Genomic DNA, 25,989 nt, shown 5'->3' on the forward strand with positions numbered 1-25,989 from the left:
ACTGCAAACCAATATGTTTATTAACACTTCTTAATCTATTGAAATACTTGAAACAAATGTTAGTAATATACGGGTTAAGTTCAGTGATTAAAAATTACTTATGACACCTGTCAGATCAGTTGCACTACTTTGGTTAACCAGAGAGAAATACATATGTGCCACTTATGATTGATACGAAAAAAGGGTTCAGTTTAAACCCATTAATAAAATAGCTTGTTTGGACAAAAAATAATTGTTCTCTGAGAATACAGGAACACTGCTAGAAAATCCCTGCCATCTGACGTAGAGGGATTTATAGGTTTAGTGGAAATTGCTTTCCCCACTGTCCAGATTAAATACTGCAGGATGATTTTTTGTATGAGTAAACATCCTTCCAATAACGATCAGACCGATAATGTCTTAAAAAGAGAAACAGGATCTACATTTTGGCTTTCTCTTTCTTGTATGGACTATTTCTGGACACAGAACCTTCAGGTAACATGTTGACTGTCCATAAAATGCATTTTAGCATCTTCCTGCTGTTCTGGGGATGGGTTTTATCCACTGAATGCAGAGTCCACCGACAAGGAAAAGAAATACACGAGGTATACAAAAAAGGCAGGTGAGTTTCATTTTCTTTTTTACATTCAAATAGCTTCTGTTTGGACAAATACAGTGTTAAAGATCAAAGCATAGTGTCTATCAACTGTTTTGAATTTGCAGATTGTGATCTATCAGTCAAAAGATTCTCTTCTGTAGTTTTTGACAGTCAGTAAGTCCTAATGCATTTTCTGTAGTGAAAATCATTGTTTCCCCCCCATAAGCGGGGTTTTGAGGTATCTCAAAGTTTGGAAAGGTGCAGAAAAGAAGAATTTGATTGTATTTATCAGGGTTAAAATGTTATATTTACATGATAGTGGAAAGGAAACTTAGGTGCCTGAGGATTGTTGTATTCACTGAAGATTAAAATGACAGGAGATGTGGATTGAAGGGATTCAGAATATATTTTCTTCTTCCTGTGCTGTTTGTTAATAAAGCTTTTCCGGAAAAAAAAAAAAAGAAAATAAAATGCAAACCTGAAGGATACGGTCATTTATCAAAGGAAAGAGCATTCAGGGTACTGAGTGAAGATATGCAAAATGAATGAAAATACTCAGTTTGTTCTCCCTTTCCTCTCTCCCTATTTCAAAAAGGAGATGTATATGATGTTTTTCTCCCGCTGTCTTTTAGACTGTCATTTTAGGAAGTTTTGAGCTGAGGAAGTATTTGTTTGGGGTTTTTGGTTTGTTTTCTTTTTTTCCCTATGACTTCGTTTTGATGACTTGCATCATATCTGGGAATATTTGAAAATCTCTGTGAGGATTTTCATACTCAGACACATTACAAGGTATCTCTGGAGGAAAAGCAGACTTTTCTCTTTGTATGTATGCAACTGACGTATTCAGATCACTGTTCAAATGTTGTAAACTTCTGCTTGTGAAAGGCTGAACCGAAGGCAGTTTATGCTTTGCTCTGGTCACTGTCTCTGTTCTTTAATGACTCCAGTTTGCCATCAGTACTGTACAGTGCAAGGGGATAGAAATGCAGGAGTGCCACTCTCCTGAGGAATTCAAGCCATTCCTGTTAGCTTTCAGGGAAAAAATGTAATTGAAAAGTGGAAGGGAGGAAACTGTAGTACCTTTTTATTTTCCAGTGTTCCTGTCTGTCAATGCTTAGGAAAACTAGGCAGAGCAACTGCAGTGTCACAGTGGTACGTGAGGGTCTCTGAGCCATCCTCTTATACACAGGAAGTGGCCTTAAGCATCGATGACACCTTCATGGATGTACAACCGGCAAAATGGGTGCCCTGCTCACGGTCAGCCCCCAGGGATGCATTGCCAGAGTCTCACTGTCTGTGAGGAATCTCAAAACCTCTGTTCTCCTTGAGGGCTCATGGCAGTGATGGTGGAGGTGGTGTGCTGACTGTGGCAAAAGGAAGGCATGAGGAGCAAGATGCTTCAGTTTGAACTGAGAAGCAGCCAGCAGGGAGGAGTCTATATACCCAGCCATGTTCTTGTCCAGCATCTTCAGCACCAGCTCACACTGCACCAAGCACAATAGCAGTGCTGTGATTAAGTAGCAGTGTACCAAATCGCAGCAGAAGCGTTAAGATTGCATGAAAATGGAAAATAAATACCTATCCAGTTCACATAGGAATGGCCCTTTTACCCACACCGGGTGCATGCGGTATAATTGTGCCAGCACAAGCTTCTCAGGCTGCCGTGGGGTGTTGCAGCTCCCAAACCGGGCCCACCGCCCTCACAGCACTCCCACACTGGCCCAGGAGCCATTTCTGGCCTACTTCTGCCTCAGCAGAGCAGTGCTGATGTTGAGGAAGGCTGGCAGGGACAGGACAGCAGCACTGGTTCATTTTCCATCAGCAACCCAATACAGCTCTTGCCTTCCCAGTATGGGATAGGCCATGCAAGACCAGTGGTCTCACAGCCTTGTCATTTATAAGAACAAAAAGATGGCCCTGGGCATCCATGTGTTTTCCTTCTAACTACAAGCAATGAAGCCTTCTGCCATACAAATTGTTTTCTGTGAACTCCTAATTTCTGATAATTGCCTTCAGTGCCAGATAAACAGAAGATAGTAATAATAGTATTGTACATGTTTTTTAACTTCAGCTTTCATCTGTTTTCTCCTATTCTTTGCTACCTGGTCTCTTTTCCATCCAGGTATTTGTAGGCGTATCAAACCCACTCTTCATTTCCTCTTATTTATATTCAGATTAAGCTTCTTCGATTTCTCAGCATAGGATGTTTCCCACACATTGGCTCTCACTCCTTTCCAGGGAGACAGCAGGACTGGGTGCAGCATTTGTACGTAGGTGCTGTTATTCTTGTTGACCTCCTGGCACTGTGTTCATAGTCTCAGTAGCAGTCCTGCAGTGGAGGTCACGAACATTCGACACAATTGGGCATCCAGGTGTAGCAGGACACAAGGCCTTGTCTAGAGGTACAACCAGTCCTGTTTGCATGCAGGATCCAATATGTTTAAATGCTGATCATATGAGATTGTTCTGAAGTAGGCATTGTTCCTTGCATTTCGAAATCAGAGTCTTTTCCCATCCCAGAAATAGAGCCTGGGAGAAAATCAGTGTGCAGAAGGATCCTATCTAAGATGAGAAGAAACTCGTTGTGAAGATTGCTCCTGACCATTTAGATGGTTTAGATTTGGTCAATGATTCTGCTTCCCCTTCCCTCAATAATCAGCCCTGAAGCTGTTACAGAAATTTACTTCATAGTTCCTTTTCAAGCACTGTTATTTCTTGTTCCACAAGTTTTGAGGCACCAGTATGGAAATTTACTGCAGCTTTTGCCTTCTGAAGAGGCTCACTGGAGTCTGATGGAGCAAATCAATCTGAAGTGGAAAAGTCAGACCCCATACGACCATGAAGTACTCAGACTGGCTCAGTTTGCACCCTCAGCCTTTCTAGCTTCCATAAGTCATTTGGAGGCATGCAGCCTTCCACTGTGGGTACCTGCCACAGCTCAGCACTAGTCACCAGTGCAGGCAGGCAGAGTGGGCGCCTGCTGTAAATGCCTGCCACCTTGAGTGTGCTGCCTTGAGAGACCTGTCCAGCTCTACTCCTGACTCTCAAGTGCAAGTGATGGAGGAAATATGCACTTTTGGCTTGTCTCTTTGGTTGGTGATGTTCTGCAGGCATTACTTTCTCCAAGAGTCACTCTTACTCTAAACTCTAATTTCAAACAAAACCTCACAATTTTATCAACAGTTGTCTGCCCCAAGGCTTGACCTTTCATCTACCCAAATCCATCTGATCCCACAGCCTTTGCTCTCCTTCTGATAGGGCAAATGGGGTGAATTTGGGCTGCAGTGTCAGACACCATCTTCATCACAGTTTTTATCAGAATGGCTCCTAAGTGGCCATTCTAGCATGAGGCAGGACAGCCTTGAAGAAGGATGAGGAGACAGTCATGGTCCTTTGGCGCCCAGGTTTGCAAGAAAAGAATTTTGCAGAAGATTCCTAATAATTCCTGAGATAAAATTGGTGATTCTTTGAGGCACAAGGCAGAGTATGACAAATTACAAATAAGCATAAGTTGAAGTATATACACACGGTGAAAGAAGCAGTCTAGAGAGTGTTTCTGTATGAGACTTTCTACAGAGGCTCTCAACACTGTAATTTATAGTCAAAATATCTGTATGCAAGTCAAAGACTCAACTACTGATTTCTGTTTATCTCCAGGACAAATCACCTCAAAGGAATTTCTCTTTAAAAAGTAGCAAAATAAAAATAAATCCTTTCGCATCTTGCAGACCTGCTCACAGTTTGCAGTCAACCATGTGCAAATCCTGTAGAGTTTGCAAAGCTAAATTCATTCCTGCAATATTCACAGTGCCAAAACTCCTACAGGTCCAAGCTGTGACCCTGAGTGCCAGCACAGGGGCTGTTTACTGTGTTCCCAAATGCTCAGGCTCTTGGAGAGCCACCAGGTTGTGTGGGGTCACCGGAACAATTGTCTAAAGGCCACAAAATCATTATGCCAACAAAATGGCCAAAGCCTGCATTGCTAATTAGACCTGCAGAATCTGCTAGAGAGGATGAGCAAAAGGAAAAGAACTGGCCTGGAGCTGAGCCCAGGTTGCTGTGCTAGAGGTAACTGCTGAGGGAAAAAGTCTCTTTTAACACTAAAATCTCCCTGGACAGCATTATAAGTACCTTGTAGACAAGAAACTCTCAGAAGAAGAGATTTCACTGTACAAGATTTGTAGCTTGTGTTTGTTTAATCTCAGCTGAGAGATTTGTTTCATGTTTTCCGTCTTGCCCCTTACCTTTCCTTGTCTATTTTATAATCATTCTGCCTCACTGCAGTCTCCAAATAGTAACTCTCTTTATGCTCCTCTCAATCTTCCTGTCCATCAGTAAAGGCTATTTTTTACAGTAGTTGGTTGACACTCTCTACAACAAGCCCTCTCAGGGTCACCCTCGTGGCCAGGGATTTTTCTCCCTATGGCTCTTTCAGATGTTACTATCATTAGTGACATTCCTCTTACGCGATGGGAGCCACCATTATGGCCATCATTATGGCCATGGTTCCTTCCTAGTCCTTTCTCAAATGCTCAGCATCCTTCTGAACATTTGCTAAATTGCATTGCCTTGATGTTATTTTTTATTTAAACAGGGCTTCTGTGCTACCAGCTCCTGTCATCATGGCCTCCATAGGTTTGATTTGGACTCATAAATTCACTCAATAAATTCCCTTTACTTCCCAGTGTTCCTTAAGATGTTCTCTTGTCCTATAGTTTTGCTGTCTTCAGAATTGATTCTGAAAGCATTTATTTGCATGAACAAATCTTACTAATACAAGCTGCCCTCAAATCAGATCTTTGGAGTGCACAATAAGCCCGAGAAATGCCCATGAAAGCAAGTCTGTGTGAGCACATTACCAAGAGCAATCCAGATCCAGTGGGGTTCTGAGCCCCTGCAGCTCCCAAAGCACTGTGTGTTCAGGTCAGAAGTCCGTGCTGTGTCTGGCACCAAAGGCGCTGCAGTGCCTTCAGAGCAGCAAGAGAAACAGAACGGGCTAGAGGCCAGTGCAATGGAAGTTTCTCTACCTCTCCTGCTGAAAACCTGCCTTTCTCTTTCTTCTTTTCAGCTTCAACTCCTTAACTCTCCATGCACGCTTCCTCCTCTTTTCCAGCTTTCTCTTTCTGTTTTTATCCCCGATTTCTTCAGCTTCCTCTTCACCTACCTCACCTACTTACCCCAAGACATATCAATTTGCCCTGTAACACAGCTCTACCAAGTTTGTTTTTTTTTTCTGCTGCTTTTATCCATTATTATTCTGTAATTTCCTTCCCTCCTTTGCAGCTACTGCCTGTTTTTCATCCTCTTCTGCTTGCCAGAAATCCCCTGTCCAACAGCACTCATTTTCCTTATTATATGTTTTATTTTTCTTCATATTTTTCTTTGCTATCTCCCTGATTCTTCCTTTTCTCTGCTTATCATTGTAAATTATGCTTCTCTGAAAATGGTATTTTCTGCTCTCATCTTTATCACCCACCTCCTTTCATCCTTTCTAGAGCTTATTTTGGGTCTGCACTCCACACAGCTCTCTATCTTTTCCGGTGACTTGTGTTAGAAAATTGTCTGCACTAATATTGCTGTAGCTACATTCATAGATGTGTACCATAACACTTTACTAAGCCACAGATGACGAAATCTCCAGTCAGTGCTACCATCACATAATTTGCTTAGGATCAGCAGGTCTGTTCTGTCCTCTAGCCCACTATTACCCCAGTGTGTTTTATAAGCTGGTGTGAGGAGACATAACAGGCACTAAATACATTTGCAGCTGAGCATAAGACAAAACAAAACCACCAAACCAGCCCAGAAATACAACAAAAGGCAGTTTCCTCCCTCCCGTCTACATATAAATTGTTCAGTTTTCTGATTCAAGGGTTGGATTCACACCTGAAATGATCCTTCTGCTCCTTGTTCTATAAATGCCCAGCCACCTTCCCAACTCACTTGTATTTTTAGCACCTTCAGCTTTCTGTGAGAGTGAATTTCACAGTGACACACTGTGTTTCTGCACTGCCTTTCACATTTCCTCTTGTTATGCGTTGTGTAAAGCTCTGAGCAACAAACTCCTGTTCATGTTCACCATGTCACCCCTGATGTTATAAAGTTTACTTACCTGTTACATCCCTCCCTACTTGGAGAGCCCTGCAAGGCTGCCTGGAAGCCCTCCCCACCAATTTATTAGATTTATTGAATTTTATTCAATTTATTGAATAATATAGATCTGACTAGATTCCCAGGAGACTGTAATGACCACCTTTCTTCATGGTAAAAGCTCTCCATTATTCCTTTTGGTTTTTTTTTGTTTTTTTTTTTTTTTTTCCTGTTGTAGCCATTCACATGTCATTTCATAGAATCATAGAATCACAGAATTACCCAGGTTGGAAAAGACCTTGAAGATCATCAAGTCCAACCGCAGCCTAACCATAGTACCCTAACTTAACAACCCTCTGTTAAATCATATCCCTGAGCACCACATCCAAATGGCTCTTAAACACATCCAGGGATGGCGATTCAACCACCTCCCTGGGGAGCCCATTCCAGTACTTTACTACCCTTTTACATGCCAGTCTCTGGAAAAAGAGCTCCAAGTGGAATCTGAGAAGTTACAGATTTCTCCACTGGACATATCACCTACAAATACAATAAAAATCAGCAGTAATAGACAGCAGGTAAATAGTATAAACTGACAAAGATTGAAGGACAATTTACTTTTCTTGAAGGATGCTACATCCTGTAAATATACTAGAGCTCTCAAAAGGTTAATGAACTTGCAGACAAAGGTGATTGAGATGACACTGTACACCTGAGTTTCCAGCAGCCCATTGACAGGTCCTTCCAAGGGCTGACTCTACTTGGAGATCTTTTTCCAAAGAAGAATCAAGTTGTCAACTTATATCCTATGGTATCAAGGGTAATTTTAACAGCGGTTCTTCATATTATTACTTACTTCCTTTTGGGCAAGAGCCCTTCTCATTCTTGTAAGTAAGGAATTAAGTGTAGTAGTGCTAATTAGTTAGTTTTTCCTTGATCTGCCTTTGTACACTTGTTTTTCTGCATTTCACAGTCCTTTATATTCCCTTTTACTGACATTCATGTTATAAATACCAGATAATGCCTGCAATGTGCTGGGGCTGCTTTGAATTCTGACCCTAAATCCCATAGTGTCTGTATTCCTTTCTATGATGCTGTCACACACAAGATTTACAGTTCTGATATCTGCATTATTATTGAAAATATTGACTAGTACTTCCCCAGATGAAATACATGAGATGCCACTTTCAAAGTCTCTGCAGCTTGACAGCAAAGTAATAGCAGTTGCCCTAACCATTGTCTTCCAACTAGGCCAAGTCGTACTTGCATCTAAACCTTATTCTCTAGTTTAGTAATGAAATTTTAAAAACCTCATTCAAATCTACTTTTCCTCTTGCTTCCACTAAGGCATCCAGTTACACCATCAGAAGGACATCAGACCATTTGATGCCAATTACTGTAAAGATTCACACCAAGTGATCTTTATAGACTCATTACCCCCAGAGGGATGTACAAACAGATCATGAATTTATCCCAGTTTGTTTCCAGTTTGTTTCCAAATCTTCAACATCCCTATTTTCCTTCCTGCTTAAAAACCAGTTTGCTGTTTGCCTTCCCCCCACTCTCGGAGGAATCTGTGCGGAGCCCTTGTTGGTATCTGCTAATGACCTGGAGACTGTACTGGCTGACACTCATGGCACTTCTGAGGATGTGCCATTGGCCTCAGTTGATTTAAACACCTCTAGCTTACCTACCTTACACACTACCTCTAGCTTCTCTATTTCTTTTCAAAGTTGTAACCACCTACAATAGCAAGAGGTGATATTTCTACACCAGCTTTAAACCTACTACCCAGGACAAAAGACCCAACAAAATTATGAGTGAACAAGATCTGCCAAATGCCAAGTTAAAACACATACTGTGATTATCTTCCCTCAGTTTGTAGTTGCTTTTCTACAGCTTCCAACTGGTCATTCTCCCAGTTTAAGCACAAATTAGTGTGCTTCCAATCACATTGTCCCTGGAAATTGGTATTTTAGACAGTGCATCCCATCTCTTGCAGTGTATGCCGCTGGATTCTTATTCAGTCCATATTTCACTCAGTATCTCCTATTGCAAGTTTGCTCTTCCTTTCCAAAGGTACTGGTTGTGCTTTCTCCTGGTTTAGCTGCATGGCTTTTCTTCCTTTCCTAGAGCTCTTCTTCACAGCAACACCCAGGAGGTTGATCAACCCATAGAGGACCATTCTGGGCAGTGCATCTCCAGGGCCAGGCAGCACTTCCACTCAGCACTGCTCCGTGGTTAGGGGACACCCTTTCTCACGCAGGAGTGAATCATATGCTACAGTCACTTGACGGCTCCTGTGATTATTGAAGGCACAGGGAGATTTCCAAGCTTTCTTTTTGTCCTGTAACAGAAGTGGAAATTGCTCTCACACCTTGGGCTAGCAGCCCAGTCACTGGCAGCCTTCCTCTCTGCATCTCCTTAATATATTTCACCATTTTACCTTCACTTTTTCCTTGCTTTTTCCTGAGGAAACAACTGTGTTTTGATTAAATTCCTCAAGGAAAAAATATTCTCAGATCCTAATAAGATTATTCTGAGAGTGTAAAATTGATCACTGTCTGTGAGAGGTATATTTGCCTCCTGTGGAGAAAATACACTATGATTTAAAGATAGGAAATTTGTCCTGCAGAAGTAATTACAAACCAAAATGCGAGGATATGTAATGACTTCTCTCAAACTTGTTGCCTTTAGAAGCTCCTGTTTAAATGATGAAGAATACTGAGGGTAGTATGGTACACAGTGTGAACCCGGCGCTCCGCTGGCACACATGCTTTGAAGCACAGCATTCGGAAGCACTTGCTGTGCCCATCAGATGTTGTGTTTGGACCATCTCTTCTGAAAACAGACCTGGCTATCCCTAACTCTGCAACTCTCTTTGCTTTGTAGGAGAGAATATAAGTGCCATAGTAAATTTCAGGCTTTTATTTTTCTTTTAAGTAGCAACTTTGTTTTGCCTCATGTATATGAAAAAGTACACAGCTCTTTTGATGAATGTTTTCTTCTCTTAGAGTCCTAAGGTTTACTACATAGTGGGGGTACCTGCTGGGTACAATAACAACTTTGAAGGGGCTGCATCACCCAGGTGCCACCAAAGGCCTCAGAGCTGCTCATGCAATGCAGTAAGAACCAGGGGAGAACTTTGAATAAAACCAGTCCAATGATGAGTATTGTTTTTTCATAAAGTGTCTGTGATCTTCAAGAGAGCCGTGAAATTCCTTTTGGTACTATAGCTGTTACTGGTGCTGAAATAATAATTAATATATATATATATACTTTAAAAGCTTGTTATTCTGATAGAAAAAGGGGGAGAAACTTAAACAAAAAGATTTAGGTTAGATGTTAGGACGAAATATTTTCTCAGAGGGTGGTGAGGTGCTGGCACGGACTGCCCAGAGAAGCCATGGATGCTCCATCCCTGGAGGCACTCAAGGCCAGGGTGGATGGGGCCCTCAGCAGCCTGATCCAACCCTGCCAATAGAAGGGAGATTGGAACTAAATGATCTTTAAGGTCTCCTCCATCCTAATCATTTATATGATTTTATAATTGTTCGGTATATTTTACCTCTAAAGCAATTGATTACTTTTAAAGACAACCTGTCACCCAAATGAAGGCAGGGGCATTATTGTCATGTCATGTAGCCATACTGGCAAACAGTTGGACTGAGGTGTTTGTAAGCAATGACTGGACCAAAACACCCGATTGCAGCTATATGCTGCAAAAATACAGGGACAGCAGATGCTCTGGGGACAGCATAGCACCTTTCAACTGATTCACAGCCCAAGCAAGCTAGCTAATGAGGTTCAGTAATATAGCTGCTGACGATCACTAGGCCAGCAGAACATTCCCAAAAAGCAGGACAGAAAAGCTATGCATTGAGAAGAAAAAGATAGGTCTTCAAATCACAGTAACTGGGGAATGGCTGGCAATAGGTACACCTGTTTTTCTGCTACAGGAGGAGGCAGAAAAGTGAGGCAAGCTTGTTAACCTCAGAGCCGTGACAGGGAAAATGGAATGAGATTGGTGTTAAGAAGTGAAGGAATTGAACCGAAGTACAAATGAATGCAGTGTCCTGCAGTGTCTGGAGCATGGTGAGCTTTTTATGTTGTTTGTAGTACAGAAATAAAGTTTAGTATAGGGTCAGTGGAGAATCACTTGGAAGAGGAACTACAAGAGTTTGCCAGGTGCAGAGGATAGGTAGGATTTGGACACAGATTCTTGATGACCACTCCTTGAAGGCTCCCTCAGCAGTCACAATAGGGTCAGAACCAATATGAAGCCTTAGATCAACTCCGCAACAAGGAATGAAGAAAAAGGAAAAAGATGAATTACTTCATCCCTGTTTGAATTCCAACATTACAACCAAGCAGCAAAGAGTTTACTAGGGCAATTTAAAGTCATATAAGTAGGTCAGCATTTCACCAGAATCTGCTTACACCCAAAGCAAGTGATATTACTTCCTTATGGCCGGAAAACAAGAAGTATGCAACAGTAAGACACATCAGCAGCAGCCTAAGGGCATTTCCAGAAGGTAGAAGTCTCCAGAAAGGGCATTTTGCTGCATTATGTCTTGGTCCAAGCACCAAAGAAGCTGCTGCTTAGAACAGCAATGGTGCTATACAGCCCAAAGCTCCCCAAGACAGTCTGCATGTGGATTTATTTCCAGCCCTCTTCTATAGAACAGAACAATAAACCAATCTCACTTAGCTAATGCTTCATTTCAGGGTGATTCAGGGTCCTGTGCCCACCACCAGCCCGGCCAATATGGAGATTGTCTGTAACTGTCTCAGCAGTAACATGAATTTCCCTACAATGTCATTAGTTTTCAGAGTTCTCTGCCTAAGATAAAATCAGCCCACAAAGCCTGAAGTTTGGCCTCCCTTCACCCCAAGGATGATAGCACAGTGATTGCAAATGAAGATTTTCCTCTGCCAGTCTCAAGATTGGGATCTGATATGTGTGTTAACGGGCAAGAAGTCTCATTAGCAGAGTTGAGTAGAGTTGAGTACTTATTTCAAAGATAAGCAAATTTTTTCATCTCTTAATTAAAAATCAGCCAAAAGAATGAAATGTTTAAAATGTTTTTACTCAAACTAGCACTTACAGTGCTAAAAACTTATTTGCTCTAATGATGAAATAAAACATGGTCCCAACACTCTTGAGAGAGAGTCTCTCTCTGGAAGAGAATACGAAAACAGGAACACACGGTTCTAAAATTTCTTTACTGGTCTTTATAACCATAACAATTCTATGATTCCTCAGACAGCAAAAGGGCTGAGAGAAGAGCAGCCCTTTTTATCAGCCTTCGATGAATAAGTAAAGACAGGTAAGAGTCATTCTCCAGAAGTACAAAAGGCAAGGCTGCAGGATTTCTGTTTTTCCCTCCCCTACATGTTTTTCTCCCAGCATTGTTAAACTGTGTGGTGGTAGCTGTGCCTCCTTACAACAAGCTGTTTCAGCTCTCCCTTTTCTTGTCTCCCTGCAGCCGGCCCCAGCGGCAGAGGCGAGAAGCCCATGGCGAGGCACACAAGCAGGGCAGGTAGGTTTTGGCCCATCCACTGCCTCAGGCTTCCCATGACAGGACCAGCAGAGCACGGGAGCAAAACTATCCAAAGCCTTTAACAACAATCTCGTACAAACGTTCTAAACAGGATTCGTGCCATTAACGGAGTTGAGTGAGGCTTGAAGGAAGCCAGATTCCCCTTGCAGAGCCATGGTTAGACACCAGGGCCATTTTGCACGGCCCCCTGTCTTTGCACAGCAGTGCTGCGTGTTTTGTGTCAGGTGCAGGGCGGTATTTAGGTCAGGTATAATCCCCTCCTCTCAGGGTCACTACTGTGGCCACTGGAATGGAGCACAGCCATAGTCAGACACCTGAGAATATGGAGCTGCTCAGCCAGGCCCTATTGGTGCAGAATTGCAGCATGGCCTGAAAATCTGCTCCCAGAGCTGCAGAGCCCAGGCCCCAGGAGGCTTCCACTGTTGCCTCTGGGGGATGTTTCCTTCTTTAGAAGTGAAAAAATCGCAAAGTGCATCATTTCATACAAAAAAAAAGTCCTCCACCTTTCCCCCATCTTAGCTTCAAACATATCTAACAGAATCACAACACATCCAACTGTTTTCCTTAAAAGATATTTTGACTTTCTGTGTTTTAGTAAAGGGTATAAAAACAACAACAAAAAATAATTCAGTTGGAATAATAATAACCTACATTTTACAGCTTTAATCTCCCGTGAGGAAACGTCTTTAAATTTAAACACGCTTTCTGCATCCTTTCTGGTGTAATACAAGTGTTTTCACCTCTCTATTCTGATTGTAGAGTTGGTAGAGTTTGTAGATTGGGGAGTTGGTGTCTTAGAATCAAATTGTATATGGAAGATAATTTCTGAGCAAGCTGTTTAAAACAGAAATGCAAAGAAATCTATTATCGTCTGCTGTTATTCAGTATTTTGAGTAGCAGGATGATAAAACCCATGAAACAATTGCTAGTAAAGATAACAAAGAATATAAAGGTTAGTGGGGAGGCAAGTAATTGTAGGGGTGGTCAACCATCCCAAACACATAGGCCATAGCTTACTTGGGCAACATGTCAAATGCGTGTGAGTAAAGGTATGGTCATCAGGCGTGTGGTCCCAAAGGGAGAGGGGATGCACTTTGGAATGAGTAACGCCATGAAATGTATAATGTATATATGCACTCAACAGCAGGGAGCAAGGAAGCATGCTTACCTCCTTATGTGAAATGCGAGGACCACTGTGCTGTCTCTGAAAGCATGGGAAGGAGAGGGGCTTTCCAGCAACTACAAGGACCATCTCCCTGCCACAAACAAAAGAAACCTTCTCTCCAGCCTTACCTTAAGGAGAGTACAGCCTTCCTGCTCTGCTGATTAGAGCCATTAATTTTTCCCCTGATTTCATCCTAACCATTCTATACCGTTTGTCCTTAGTTGATATTGGAGTTTTGGTTGGCCTTTTCACCCTCCACTGACACACTCACAGAGCCCTGCAACTTCTCTTCCCTTGGAGCCCATCTCCTGGCTCTCCATCACTCTGCTTACCCTTCCCTCTGCTTATATCAGGGATATATATCAGTGCTGTTCTGAGCATCAGCAACCAAGACTGCTCACAAATGTCTGAGGCTTTGCTAGTGACCTGATAAGAACTCTCCCCTGTCTCAGCTGGGTATAAACCTTCCCCAGTGCATGTTTGGGTCTTTCCATAGCTCAGCATTATGCCCTCTGTCCACTACCCATATAATGCTCTTTCTCCTATGTCATTGTGTGACAACTGAGGTTCCTAGGCAAACCTTTTGATATTAAACACTTCTGTGTTATTTTCTTGTACCTCGTGCCTGTAACTTCACTCCTTTTGTTCACCTACTTCTTTCGGGATGCTGACAAATAGGAAGAACTATAGGAACAATTCAGTATTTGGGAAATGAGCTTTTCATCAACTCAGGAAATATACAGTATAAACAGAGAGACTAGAAATTATTTTGGTTGGTAGGCTTCACATTTGTGCAGTCACTTCTATTATAGGAGCAGAGTTGCCTGAATTAAACAAATTTAAAGCAGAAGAAAGGACCACATTTTAAAGTGCCCTTAGGAATAAGTAACAGCTTGAAGAATTCACCAGTGAATGCAGGCAGCTCGTCACCCCTAGAAATTATTAAATTGAAGCTGAGCACTTTTGAAAGATACTCTGGTAGGAGATTGTTGTGGTGATATCTTGTGGTACTGCTGCCTGTGGGCCTCTGAGAAGTACAGCACGGTTAAGCAATCTCATTTAGGAAGAGTTTTATCACAGGAAAATATTCCCTGTCAAGTTTCTTCTTTGTTCTCTGTCTCTTTGATCTGTTGCAGACTCGTCTTCTGCATAGTCAGATAAATGCCTCTTGGAGCATATCATCTTTTTTTCAGATGAAGAAACAGCAAAATCTTTCCTCCTGTTTTTGTGCTCTCCTGCTGCCCTAGCAGCTGTCACATGGCTGCTCGGAGTGCAGCAAGGTTTCACAGGCACGGTGTAGCTGAGAAGAGCTGCTGCAGCTCCCATCCTGGCCAAGGTGCTGGGGAGTCAAATAGTGCTTTTCACCCTCAGAGATGGATTTAAAAGAGGAGCAGAGCATCCTCTGCTCAGCACTCAGTGCAGCTCCAACAGCTTCTGCAAGGACCATCCCTGACTCTTATGTCTTTAATGCTCCTTTTTATCTTTGTTAGAAAACTGGAGCAGGAGCTAATCAGTTTATCCCCAGTTAGAGGATGGCCTGCCTGCTGGCCTGCTTCCCAGCCTGTCTCCATTTTGTTCCTGGGCAACAGCCAGTAGCTTATTTTATATATTGTTTCCCTAATTCCCGGCCTCACATCCTGTCAGAAATCAGTGTCAGAAAACTCATCTCTTATTTCCATTTCCTCACTTACCCACACACATAACTTCTCTAGGACATATATTTTAATGATTATATTCAAACTGCATTGTAAGCACAGGTAATTTTACAAAGACAAAAACTCACAAAACGAATACTTTCTCAGCGTGTCAGAATTATCACAGATGCCTAAGTACTCCACATTGAGCATGGGGGTCATTTGGTAATGACATGCTGCCAAGCATTGCAAACATTCACGAGGCTATGGCTTGATGGGAAAATGAACACAGGCTGGTTCTGGTTCTTGGACTGGAAAGAAGTGGGTCAGTATCTCTCACAGGCACTGTGAGGGACTCATAGCTGTGTTTCTCTCTTCCTAGTAGTCCAATCCTAAAGCGAAGCCCTGACATCACCAAATCTCCACTGACAAAGTCAGAACAGCTGCTGCGAATAGATGACCATGACTTCAGCATGAGACCAGGTTTTGGAGGTACACAGTCTATGTATTTGTTACTGTTCCTATTATGCACTGTAGCATTTAGTAGGGCCAACAAGCAGATGGACAAGCAGAGCCTTTTCTTGCTCTAATTGTTTTTTTTATTGTAAACTCATAGCATGCTTGGGGGGATAGTGGTGCAGTGAAATGGCCTCCTTCCTTGGAAAAACAAGCAACTTAGCTGAAGTCATGGGGATTAGAGGTGGTGTAATATTCCTGATATTCAGTGACACTTTCTTTCAATAAAACCTCCATACACACCTTGCATGTATTCCTGGAAGATGGGAAAATTCTACAGATGTGGCTTCCTATGGCAATTTGTGTGTGTAATCAAATCACATACCATGATTGCTGACATGGCTGTATCATTCCTAACAGCAAAGAAAATATTTTGACTGTTGTGTGCTAATGCTTGCTCACAGTTTTGTGTCTGTGCTGTACAGCAAACAGAGCTTTAAGGGAACAGGATGAAGGGGAACATGCTTTCTTTCAGCCCGTGGATTAGAGAATGATGAAATTTATCTACCCTTTCTGGCTGACAGATGGTCATTCAAATCCAGGATACCATTATATACTCTCATGGAAGTAGGTTTTATTGCTAAATGCTCAATATACCAAATACCAGCATGTTCAATTAATTTAAAAAGGTTTCAGTTTCACAGCAGCCCACTAATGTGAGCATTATTTATCTTGACGCATCTCCTGCACTGTAATTGCCAGAGGTATGTAAGGGGCTAGTCAAAGTCTGGAGGAAAGAAAAGAAAATGAACATCTCAATTATGGGATGTGACCTCAGTCCCATGGCACAAACCTGCGTCCTGTAGCGTACTCCTACCCAACACCTTCTCCTTTCCACAGTGAAGCAATGAGTGTTGTGAAAGCCAAATAAGCAGAGCGGTTCTCAGGGGTGGTATTAGAGTGAGAGGTGAGCAGAAATAGTGATGAAAATACGGAGTAAACCTCTCACATCCCCTTAGCTGTACCATCTCTGCTCTCCCTGCACATAGGAGCACTGTGCCCATCTGTCTGACAACCAATAACCTCGAGCACTGGAGACTTTACTTTTAAATATTGAAGGAATGTAGAATGTAACAACAAAAGGAGAAAGTTAACAATAGGCCATTCTCACTGCTGAATTTTATTGTTATTTATTTGGTGGTTTTTGTTATGAATTCCAATTGCTTCTACTTTTAATTGTTTTACTGTTGTTTCTATTCCAGACTGAACATTTGATTTATTTTCTAAGACGTGAAAACTTTATCCCATCAGGCTGATACTTCAACTTTTGTGTGTGCGTTGTTTTTTTTTCTAGGTCCTGCAATTCCTGTAGGCGTGGATGTCCAAGTTGAAAGTCTGGACAGCATTTCTGAGGTGGATATGGTAAGTGTCACAGAAGGGCTGAGGCTGGACTGGACTGCTGGAAACCACCTAGTCCAAACCCCTGCTGAGAGCAGGGTGAGGCAGAGCAGTATGCTTGGGGCTCTGGCTTTTAGGTTTGAATTCCTCCTTGGATGGAGACTCCAGTCTCCTAGGCGCTTTATTTGAAGTGAATCTGCTGGCAACTACTTCTACTGACCTCAAATTTAATCCCTCTAAAAGTTCTGAAGCAAAAGGAATAAAAGTTAATCTGAGGTTTTCTTTTCTCTAAGAAAGGCAAAGTGAAAGAACAGTGCCAAAACTGCCCCAAAGGATTTGGGCTTTTACATTTTCTTGAGAAGTGGTAGCATGTAAAAGCTCTGAGGAGACCAATTACTGTGTCAGGCTTAGGGTGCTTTGATATACTGCCAATAAGATTTCACATTGGCCATGCTCTGAAGCGGTCAGGGGAGAGGTTGGTGAGTTACCCATCTCATTGGGAAGTATGTAGTCATAAAGCAAGACTTTTCAGAGGACAGAAGTTTCTTCAGAGCCTGTTTTTGGCTCAGTACCAGCTGTGCCACCTCTTCTGTGTGCTGGGCACCAGTGTAAGGTGTCATGAGTCCATCCTGAACGTTCATGTTGGTTATAAACTGGTATTTCAGGAGCATGCAGGACTGATGCTTGCACTCTGTGCAGGCTGATTTAATTACCAAGTTTCTATCTTTCTTACCCTATCATATAATTGGTAAGGAGGAAACAGTTTTCAAATGTTAAGTGGTCTGGATTCTGTTGGAGGGGCTTTCATCATCACAAAACATTGCTGAAAGTAAGGCATGATCTCTGCAGGAGATTTTCCATGGGGATATTTTACATGCATGTGTGACACAACAGCCCATGCTAGAGAGCAGGAGCACAGAAAGAGAATGAGGGATAGCCCAACTGGTGTTGGGCAGCTGCTTTGGGTGCATGTCAGCTGTTCTGGTGCCTCACTACCCTCATGGTAAACAATCTCTTCCTAAAATTTAATCTAAATCTACTCTCTTAGTCTAAAGCCTTTCCCCCTTATCCTACACCACGCTCACTGATCATAGAATCACAGAATCATAGAATAGCTCAGGTTGGAAAAGACCTTAAAGATCACTGAGTCCAACCACAACTTAACCAAACTACTCTTACAACTCTCTGCTAAACCATGTCGCTGAGCACCACTTCCAAATGGTTTCTAAACACATCCAGGGATGGCGACTCAACCACCTCCCTGAGGAGCCTAAGAGCAAAATAAAATATTTCAGTCAAATACTGAGTCAAAAACATTTCAGTTGCTGTGCTGAAGGAAGGTGTCTTTCTGCAGCACTTCTCTAGCAGTCCAGAATAAGAAAATCGCTGTTGGAGCAGTTGTTCTCAGCTCCAGAAATGCAGCAGCATAGGGATGGGGGGGTCAAATTGTTGGTAGTGCTCATTGCTGACAGCTGCTTCTGTGTATCTGCCTTTTGGTCCCTAGAGTGACTCACAGACACCAAAATGAAAATGTTTGAATTTCAGAGGTAAATTTGCCTCTGGATGAATGGTCTCTGATTTCTGAACATAATAACTCATGTCCCCTGCATCTTAGAGAGTGGATGTGCACTCATGAGCAGTGCTGTGTAAGGTGCAGTTTGTATCAGAGAGGAGAAATCATTGCTATGCTGATAAGGCATAGGTAGTGACACAAACCTTTTTGTTGCAGGACTTCACCATGACGCTTTATCTGAGGCACTACTGGAAAGATGAGAGGTTGTCCTTCCCCAGCACCAACAACCAAAGCATGACATTTGATGGCAGGCTAGTGAAGAAGATCTGGGTCCCTGACATGTTCTTTGTCCACTCCAAGCGTTCCTTCATCCATGACACCACCACTGACAACGTCATGCTGCGTGTCCAGCCAGATGGGAAGGTACTTTATAGCCTCAGGTAAAACTGCATTTGGTCAGTGTGATCCATTAGTGGTATGAGAGGGAAAGTGGTTTAATTGATTCCTGTATTTCATTTTTGCATGACTTCACATTAAAAAAGAAATAAAATTAATACTGTGAACACATTGACTAGCCACTAGCATCAGGAGGAAGAGGCTCTTCCTTTATCATAAGAAAAATGCTCATATGTCCAAGGAGAACAACTGGGGGGGTATTGGGTAAGTGGCACGAGATGTAGGACTGAAGCTTAATTCCTAGAAATTTTGTAACCCTTCCCTTCCCTTCCCTTCCCTTCCTTTCCCTTCCCTTCCCTTCCCTTCCCTTCCCTTCCCTTCCCTTCCCTTCCCTTCCCTTCCCTTCCCTTCCCTTCCCTTCCCTTCCCTTCCCTTCCCTTCCCTTCCCTTCCCTTCCCTTCCCTTCCCTTCCCTTCCCTTCCCTTCCCTTCCCTTCCCTTCCCTTCCCTTCCCTTCCCTTCCCTTTTTCCATAGCAATAATCTCAAGTTTCAAACATAAATCAGATGCCTCACTAAGTAGTTGAACATCACTGACCACGAGACTAAAGATTATTAAAGCAGGATTTTTCTTCTTCCTAACTGCTGCTTTCATGTGTGGAGATACTGAGGAGCATCTGTCACTCTCCAAAAGAAACTAAAATCAGAGCTGCTTCTTCATGCCTGCAGCTCCATTCAGTTACAAAACAAGTGTTGCCAAATGACCCGTAAAAACCTATGAGAGAGGAAATTGCTGCACAATATTCTGATGCAAGAATGTCAACATCAGCTCCACAGCAACGAAATGGCAAAACATGCAGTAAATAAGCCAAACAGCAGATAGATAATGATAGATATTCTGAAGGACAGAAAGAAGGAAAATCTGACTGTAGGAGGTCAGTAGCTCCAAGAAGCATAGATTTAACTTTAACTAATGATAAGGTTGCAGAATGTGTTGCTTGGGATGGTTGTGGAGGTCTTTGAGGGCACACTGATAACATCCAGGAGAGGCAGATGTAGGGCTGAGCTCAACTTCTCAGCCTGACAAAGTGTCTTTCCTTTTACAACAGGAAACAGTACAAAAAACATAAGGCACAAAGCCCTTTGCGGTATCTGTTTGACAGGAATTTTCTTGTTTCTTTGATATTTGTATACTATTTGTTGGGATTCACAGCCTGGATAGTGCTATAATAGTGCAAGAGTTTTGGCTACTTAACAATGATGGGGAAAGAATATCTAACTATACAGCTGCTGCCACATACAGGTTTAAGTTCAACAGGCTACTTTCAACCATCCTTCATGAAATAGTAGTGAATATCTTGAAGAGTAGGGTGGCAGGGCATCATTATTTTATTCAGTGGTGTCTGCAGGCTGGAGTACTTTATGGTTAGAAAAGAAATCTGAATACATAAAAACAAAGATGCCTTTGCTGACTGACAGCCTTTTCTGAATGCCTTTGCCTGTATATTTTATTTTTTTTTCTTCCTCAGTGTCTGCCTTTTTAAAGCTCTTAGCAGACATCTTCTCTTTTCTTGGAAAGCACTGTAGACCTCACTGGCACCTCAACTGTAAATCTGAGCCAAGCAGCTTCACTCTAAGATAAAACCCAGATAGGGAAGCAACATGAACCCAGACATGCGTAAGGAGCACTAACATAAGAGACTGCATCTTGATTTTATCATTACGTGACTGTTGTCTGTGGAGCTTTAATCCTGTTCTAATTCATTAATTCTTTCCCCATTGCAATTGATGTTTTTATTTTCATTTACTTCCCTAGAGTTCAAGCCAGTGGAGTAAAGACTTACAGATCCTTCCAGTGCAAACACAGATTTATGCCATTAAAAATGATATAATTGGACTACAGCAAGACTGGGGTTTCTCATATATGAGGTGGAGCATTTCAGTGGTCTCGGTTGTGCACCAGCTCCAGCCCTGAGTGGAGGCACTGCCTGAGCCCTCTGCTGGCTGACACCCACGGGTGACCACTGGGCTGACACTGAGCAGATGGAAGTCACAGAGCATGGAGAAAACTGCCCATATCCTGCATGGCACCGGGCTTTGACAAACCGAAATTACTCTATTGTGCAAAGCAGCTGTTGAAAGCACAGATCTCTGCAGAGATCTGACAGCAAAAGGGAAAAAATGTCCTCTCTCTCCGTCATTGCCCATTTTCTTCTTCAGCATTTGTGTCTTTTGGTGGCAATTTATTATGGCCAAACTCTCTCACCACCTTTTCTATCAATGGTTTGCTGGGAAGAAAAAACATCTTTAACTTCATTGGAATGTCTTTAGCTAGATGGAAGGTGTTTATATCCAGTCACTCAGAAACATTTTGCAGCTTTACTATTTTTCGGTCACACGGGAAGCCGAGTTTGTAATGAGGTGGTTTTTATTGTTCCTAGAGTTACAGTAACAGCGATGTGCAACATGGATTTTAGCCGCTTTCCCCTGGACACACAGACGTGCTCTCTGGAGATTGAAAGCTGTAAGTAAGCAGAGCCATAGGGAAGCTGAGTGCTGTGCCCTGTGGGGACCTGGATGGTGTTTAATTATATCAACCAGCAACTGCTACACTCATGAGGGTTCCAGCTATAGTCAGCAAACTTCAACACTGAGAAAAATTCCCTGCCTGTAATTTTTCACTAGAATTAGGTGGTGTTTGCAACAAGGCAGTGTTTGCAAATGCCAGCACTGAGTGCTGTTTTGCCATTGTCCCTACCATTCAGCTGGGCTGCCCTGCTGCCATCCCATCCACAGAGAGCACTGCGTTACTTGCCCACAGATTGGAGGTGTGCAGCAGCACCCATTTCCCCATGTACCTTCCTGCACCACAGCTCTGAACACAGAAACAAATGTCTCTGTGCCCTTCCCTTGCACATCTGTGATGTAGGAATCACAGCGGAGCCATCAAATTAGTCACCTTCCCTTGGTGTTTCTTGCATCCATAAGCAATAAACTCAGCTTTTACCCACAGCCAGCTCCTTTCTCTCAGGTATTATGTACATAAAATTGTCTTGTATTTAGTACAACTACATTCTAGCTTTTTAAGAATTGTTTCTTCTCCTTAAGTCTGAAATACAGAATTATAATCTTAATTATATTTTAATAAAGTTATTACTGTCTTTTTTTTCCTCTCTGTCTGGGAAGGGCTATTATGAAAGCCCATCTGAAAGAATCAACATTACTGTATTTCCATATGCATTAAAAAAACAAGACCTGCAATGCTCATATATACATTGCAGACAGAAAAGAGTTTGTCCTGCATGCCTCAGAGCTCTGACAGTAGCGTGTTCCTCCTGCTACCCTCTTTCCTTTTCTTCTGAGTTTAGAATGGGACAATTTCTGATGTGGTGGGTAACCCGATATGCCGATAATATGTGTGAAATAATGGTAAGAGAAACAAAAAGGTTTACAAAACGCATCAGGACTGAGCATGGTGATGATGAGCTTGTCCATTCTCTGCTGCAGCCATACCCACCAGTGCTGCAGATCCCAGTCAAATGATGGCACTGACCCTTTCAGCTGGAAACTTGTAGGTGTGTGTGAGCACAGCTTAGGCAATAGTAGCTGGCTCACTACACTGCGCTGAGGCTTGCTCTGCTTCCCTAGATGCTTACACAGAAGACGACCTCATGCTCTACTGGAAGAATGGAAATGATTCCCTGAAGACGGATGAGAGGATATCACTGTCCCAGTTCCTGATCCAGGAGTTCCACACTACCACAAAACTTGCCTTTTATAGCAGCACAGGTGGGTACTAGAACCTGTAGCAGATGCCAGTGGAAAGGGTTGCAGACTTATATCCTTGGCCACTCTATCTTTAGATTCCCATCATAAGATTAGATAGTCTGGTCACTGATACACCACCTTATCTGAAAGTAGTTCGGTGGTGAGGTGACTTTTTCTTTCTCCCTATCCCGCAGGATGGTACAATCGTCTCTACATCAACTTCACCTTGCGTCGACACATCTTCTTCTTCTTGCTACAAACCTACTTCCCTGCCACCCTCATGGTTATGTTGTCCTGGGTGTCCTTCTGGATTGACCGCCGAGCAGTTCCTGCCAGAGTCCCTTTAGGTAAAAACAATCTTGTAGTCAGCACACTTGAGGGGCTGTTATATGGAATTATTACTTTGACCATCGAGACAAAATCACCTGTGCTACACATTGTCTCTGCATTCTCCCTACATTGCCTGGTGGCACAGAAATCAGCTGTGCCACACATTCCCCCTGCGCTAAGGACTGGCCCTGGTACCTCTCTCCATTTGCCCTGCAGTGTCAAGTGAATTGCCTTCCCTGTTTTGACAAGTGCTAGTTGCAAATCAGGGGGCAAATGTCAAGCTCTGCTGCTGTTGCTGCTAACAGATTCACAAGACATAGGGAGATGAAGCGCCAGTATCCTTTGGAGACTTCAATGAGTAAGAAGGTGAAAAACATTACAAGCAGACATGACAAATTTACGTTTCTTGAGCTGTTCTAGAAGAGAGAATGCAGAGGTAAAACAGTAAGCCAAGCTTACTTGGTAATTAATGTGTTAAATAAGATTACAGAGTAGTGTGAGGGATGGAGCATCCCCTTCTGAGCCATGTTTCAGACAGATGAAGCCATATGCCAGAGAAATCACCATAGGAGCCCAATTATGTTGTTTTTAGAAATATTCCAAAGATTATTTGCCCTTAGCTTACTGTTAAAATTATGTTCTCCAATGGAGAGGAAATATTAATAACAGATATGGCAGCGGGCCACATGTCTGCTTAGAATCACAGTCTGTTGACATGAAACATCATTCAGAGGGAACTAAAAGTTTTATGCCATGGTCTGTTGAGACAAAGGCAGTGAGTTTAGGAGACCTTTTCTGAATACGCCAGTGAATTCAGTACTTTATGCTTATATATCATGTAAACATAGGAACATATAATTGTGGAATCATGTAATAATAGAATTCAGAGTCTTGGATGGCTTGGATGGCTTGGATTCTAAGGGGCCTTAAATGTAATTTAGCTCTGCCTTTCTGAGCAGGGCTGCCACCCACCAGGTCCGTCTGCCCAGGGCCCCATCCAACATGACCTTGAACCTTTCCATGGTTGGTGCACCCACAGCTTCTCTGGGCAACTTATTCTTGTCCCTCATTTCCCCAGAGAGGAATTCTTACACTCTAAGAGTTTCATTCTAACATCTAACCTAAATGTACCCTCTTTTAGATTAAAACTGTTCCCCTTGTTCTATCACTGTCAGACCATCTACAAGTTCAACCCAATCTTTCTAGTAGGCCTCCTCTAGGTACCAGAAGGCTAATTCAAGGTCTCCCTGGAGCTATATCTTCTCCAGGCTAAACAACCCCACATCTCTCAGCCTCACTTCACAAGAGAGGAGCTCCTGACCTCTGATCATCCTTGTGACTCTCCTCTTGACTCACTCAAACAGCTCCATGCCCTTCTAATGCTGAGGACTCCATACGTGAACACATTACTCCAGGTGGAGACTCATGAGTCTCTGTGGTACCTTCTGAGGTATCCCAGTTCAGAAGGGCAGTAGAAGACAGCCTGGTGTGATCCTGGAGAACTCAAGGGGATCTTTGCTTGGGACCTCTGTTTATAGGTCCACAAGGTGACTGTCTTCATTCAGGAACATTCCATTCTGGACACAAGGCAGCTAGGGTAATTCTGGAGCATTCCACCAGTCCTTCACAGACCATCCAGATCTGATACATTATAGACTGGACTACAGTCTGGGCATCAGGTGCTCCTGGTACCTGATTATTCCATCTCCCTTCTCTTTTAACAAAGATGAGAGCACAGTGCTGCCTTATCCTGAGATCACAGGGTGGCCCAACACAATCCACCCCGTGGCTGAAGTCAGTCATTTTTTTCTGAGAGCGGTGGTGTGGTCTCCTCTGGTCACTTGGCACAGGACATGCTCAGGAATGGTGAACAAATTGGTTTGAGATATTAGCATGTATCAGTGGTTCGGCTCGTTTAAGAGACAACAATCCATCGCTGTAACTTCCCTGTTCTTACCAGGGTCAGAGACTGATGTTTGAGCTGTTGGATGTCAGGAAATGGTAACTTTATTTGTGACAACGTGTTTAGGTTGAACAAACCTTACAGAATGGCTCTGCTGCTGTGTTTCCAGGGATCACCACCGTGCTGACCATGTCTACCATCATCACTGGGGTGAATGCCTCCATGCCCCGCGTTTCCTACATCAAAGCAGTGGACATTTACCTGTGGGTCAGTTTTGTGTTTGTCTTCCTCTCGGTGCTGGAATATGCAGCAGTGAATTATCTGACCACAGTGCAAGAGAGGAAGGAGAGGAAACTCCGGGATAAGGTGAGTTTTGCCATCTCTGATGCAGTTTTATGCCACTGAGAAAAAGTGGGGCAAATGTCTGGAAATGTTCAGAAGTCCAAAATGCACTTCCCTTGCCTGTGCCCACAGCTCCCCTGTGCGTGCAGCCTTCCTCAGCCCCGGCCCATGATGATGGACGGCAGCTACAACGACGGTGATGTGAATGAGTTGGGGCACTACGTGTCTGAGAATGGTGACAAGCAGGACAGAATGATGGTGCAGCTGGCGCTGGGGTCTGAGAGGGGCTCGGGCAGGAGGAAAAACCAGAGATACGTCAGCATGCGGATCGACACCCACGCCATCGACAAGTACTCCAGGATAATATTCCCTGGCGCATACATTCTATTCAATTTGATATACTGGTCCATTTTCTCATAAACATATGTAACTTCTGTAGTCACAGCGTATTGCGGCAGGATATCAGAGTACTGACTCATAGGCTAACAAAACGAACATAGAGAAGTAACTTGAAGATTGGTTTCTTTCTTTTTTACTAGGTGCAAATCATCTGTGGCATAAATAACTGTGCACGTTTCTAATAAATATAGGATATCCAATCTAAAACTTCACACATATTTAGTGCTGTGCTCCTTCCTGTGCCTCACAGGCCATTGTAAACCAGTTCAATGAGTAACACTGATTGCCAGCTGCTTATATACGGTGCAAGTTGCATTTCATGCCGCCAAGTCCCAGTTATCTCCGTGTTTGAGCACATGCACTCAACTCAGCAGACTGACAGCATTTTGCACTGATAAGCACAAAAGATACTCAAACACTTGCATGCTTGCAGGATGAGGTCAGAAGCAGCTATTGC

At 42.9% G+C, this 25,989-nt stretch overlaps 1 protein-coding gene across 4 annotated transcripts; it reads left to right on the plus strand.

The window, feature by feature from the left end:
• Positions 1 to 285: 285 nt before the first annotated feature.
• GABRR1 (gamma-aminobutyric acid type A receptor subunit rho1) lies at positions 286 to 25,742 on the plus strand. Of its 4 annotated transcripts, none has more exons than XM_015858952.3 (10): positions 286 to 601; positions 12,157 to 12,210; positions 15,413 to 15,522; positions 16,841 to 16,908; positions 18,614 to 18,837; positions 21,232 to 21,314; positions 22,439 to 22,579; positions 22,753 to 22,905; positions 24,961 to 25,157; positions 25,266 to 25,742. In XM_015858952.3, exons 1-10 carry the CDS (start codon positions 480 to 482, stop codon positions 25,551 to 25,553), a joined length of 1,440 nt encoding a protein of 479 aa, XP_015714438.1. In that variant the 5' UTR covers positions 286 to 479; the 3' UTR covers positions 25,554 to 25,742. The 4 variants fall into 4 exon arrangements, with proteins under 4 accessions (XP_015714438.1, XP_085399819.1, XP_015714439.1 ...); XM_085543693.1 differs by having other exon boundaries at positions 349 to 474; XM_015858953.3 differs by having other exon boundaries at positions 353 to 601; positions 15,416 to 15,522.
• The last annotated feature ends 247 nt before the right edge of the window (positions 25,743 to 25,989 follow it).

Source organism: Coturnix japonica, chromosome 3 (genome assembly GCF_054131305.1).
Source record: "Coturnix japonica strain WE chromosome 3, WE-NBRP24, whole genome shotgun sequence".
In the NCBI taxonomy this organism is placed as follows: domain Eukaryota; kingdom Metazoa; phylum Chordata; class Aves; order Galliformes; family Phasianidae; genus Coturnix; species Coturnix japonica.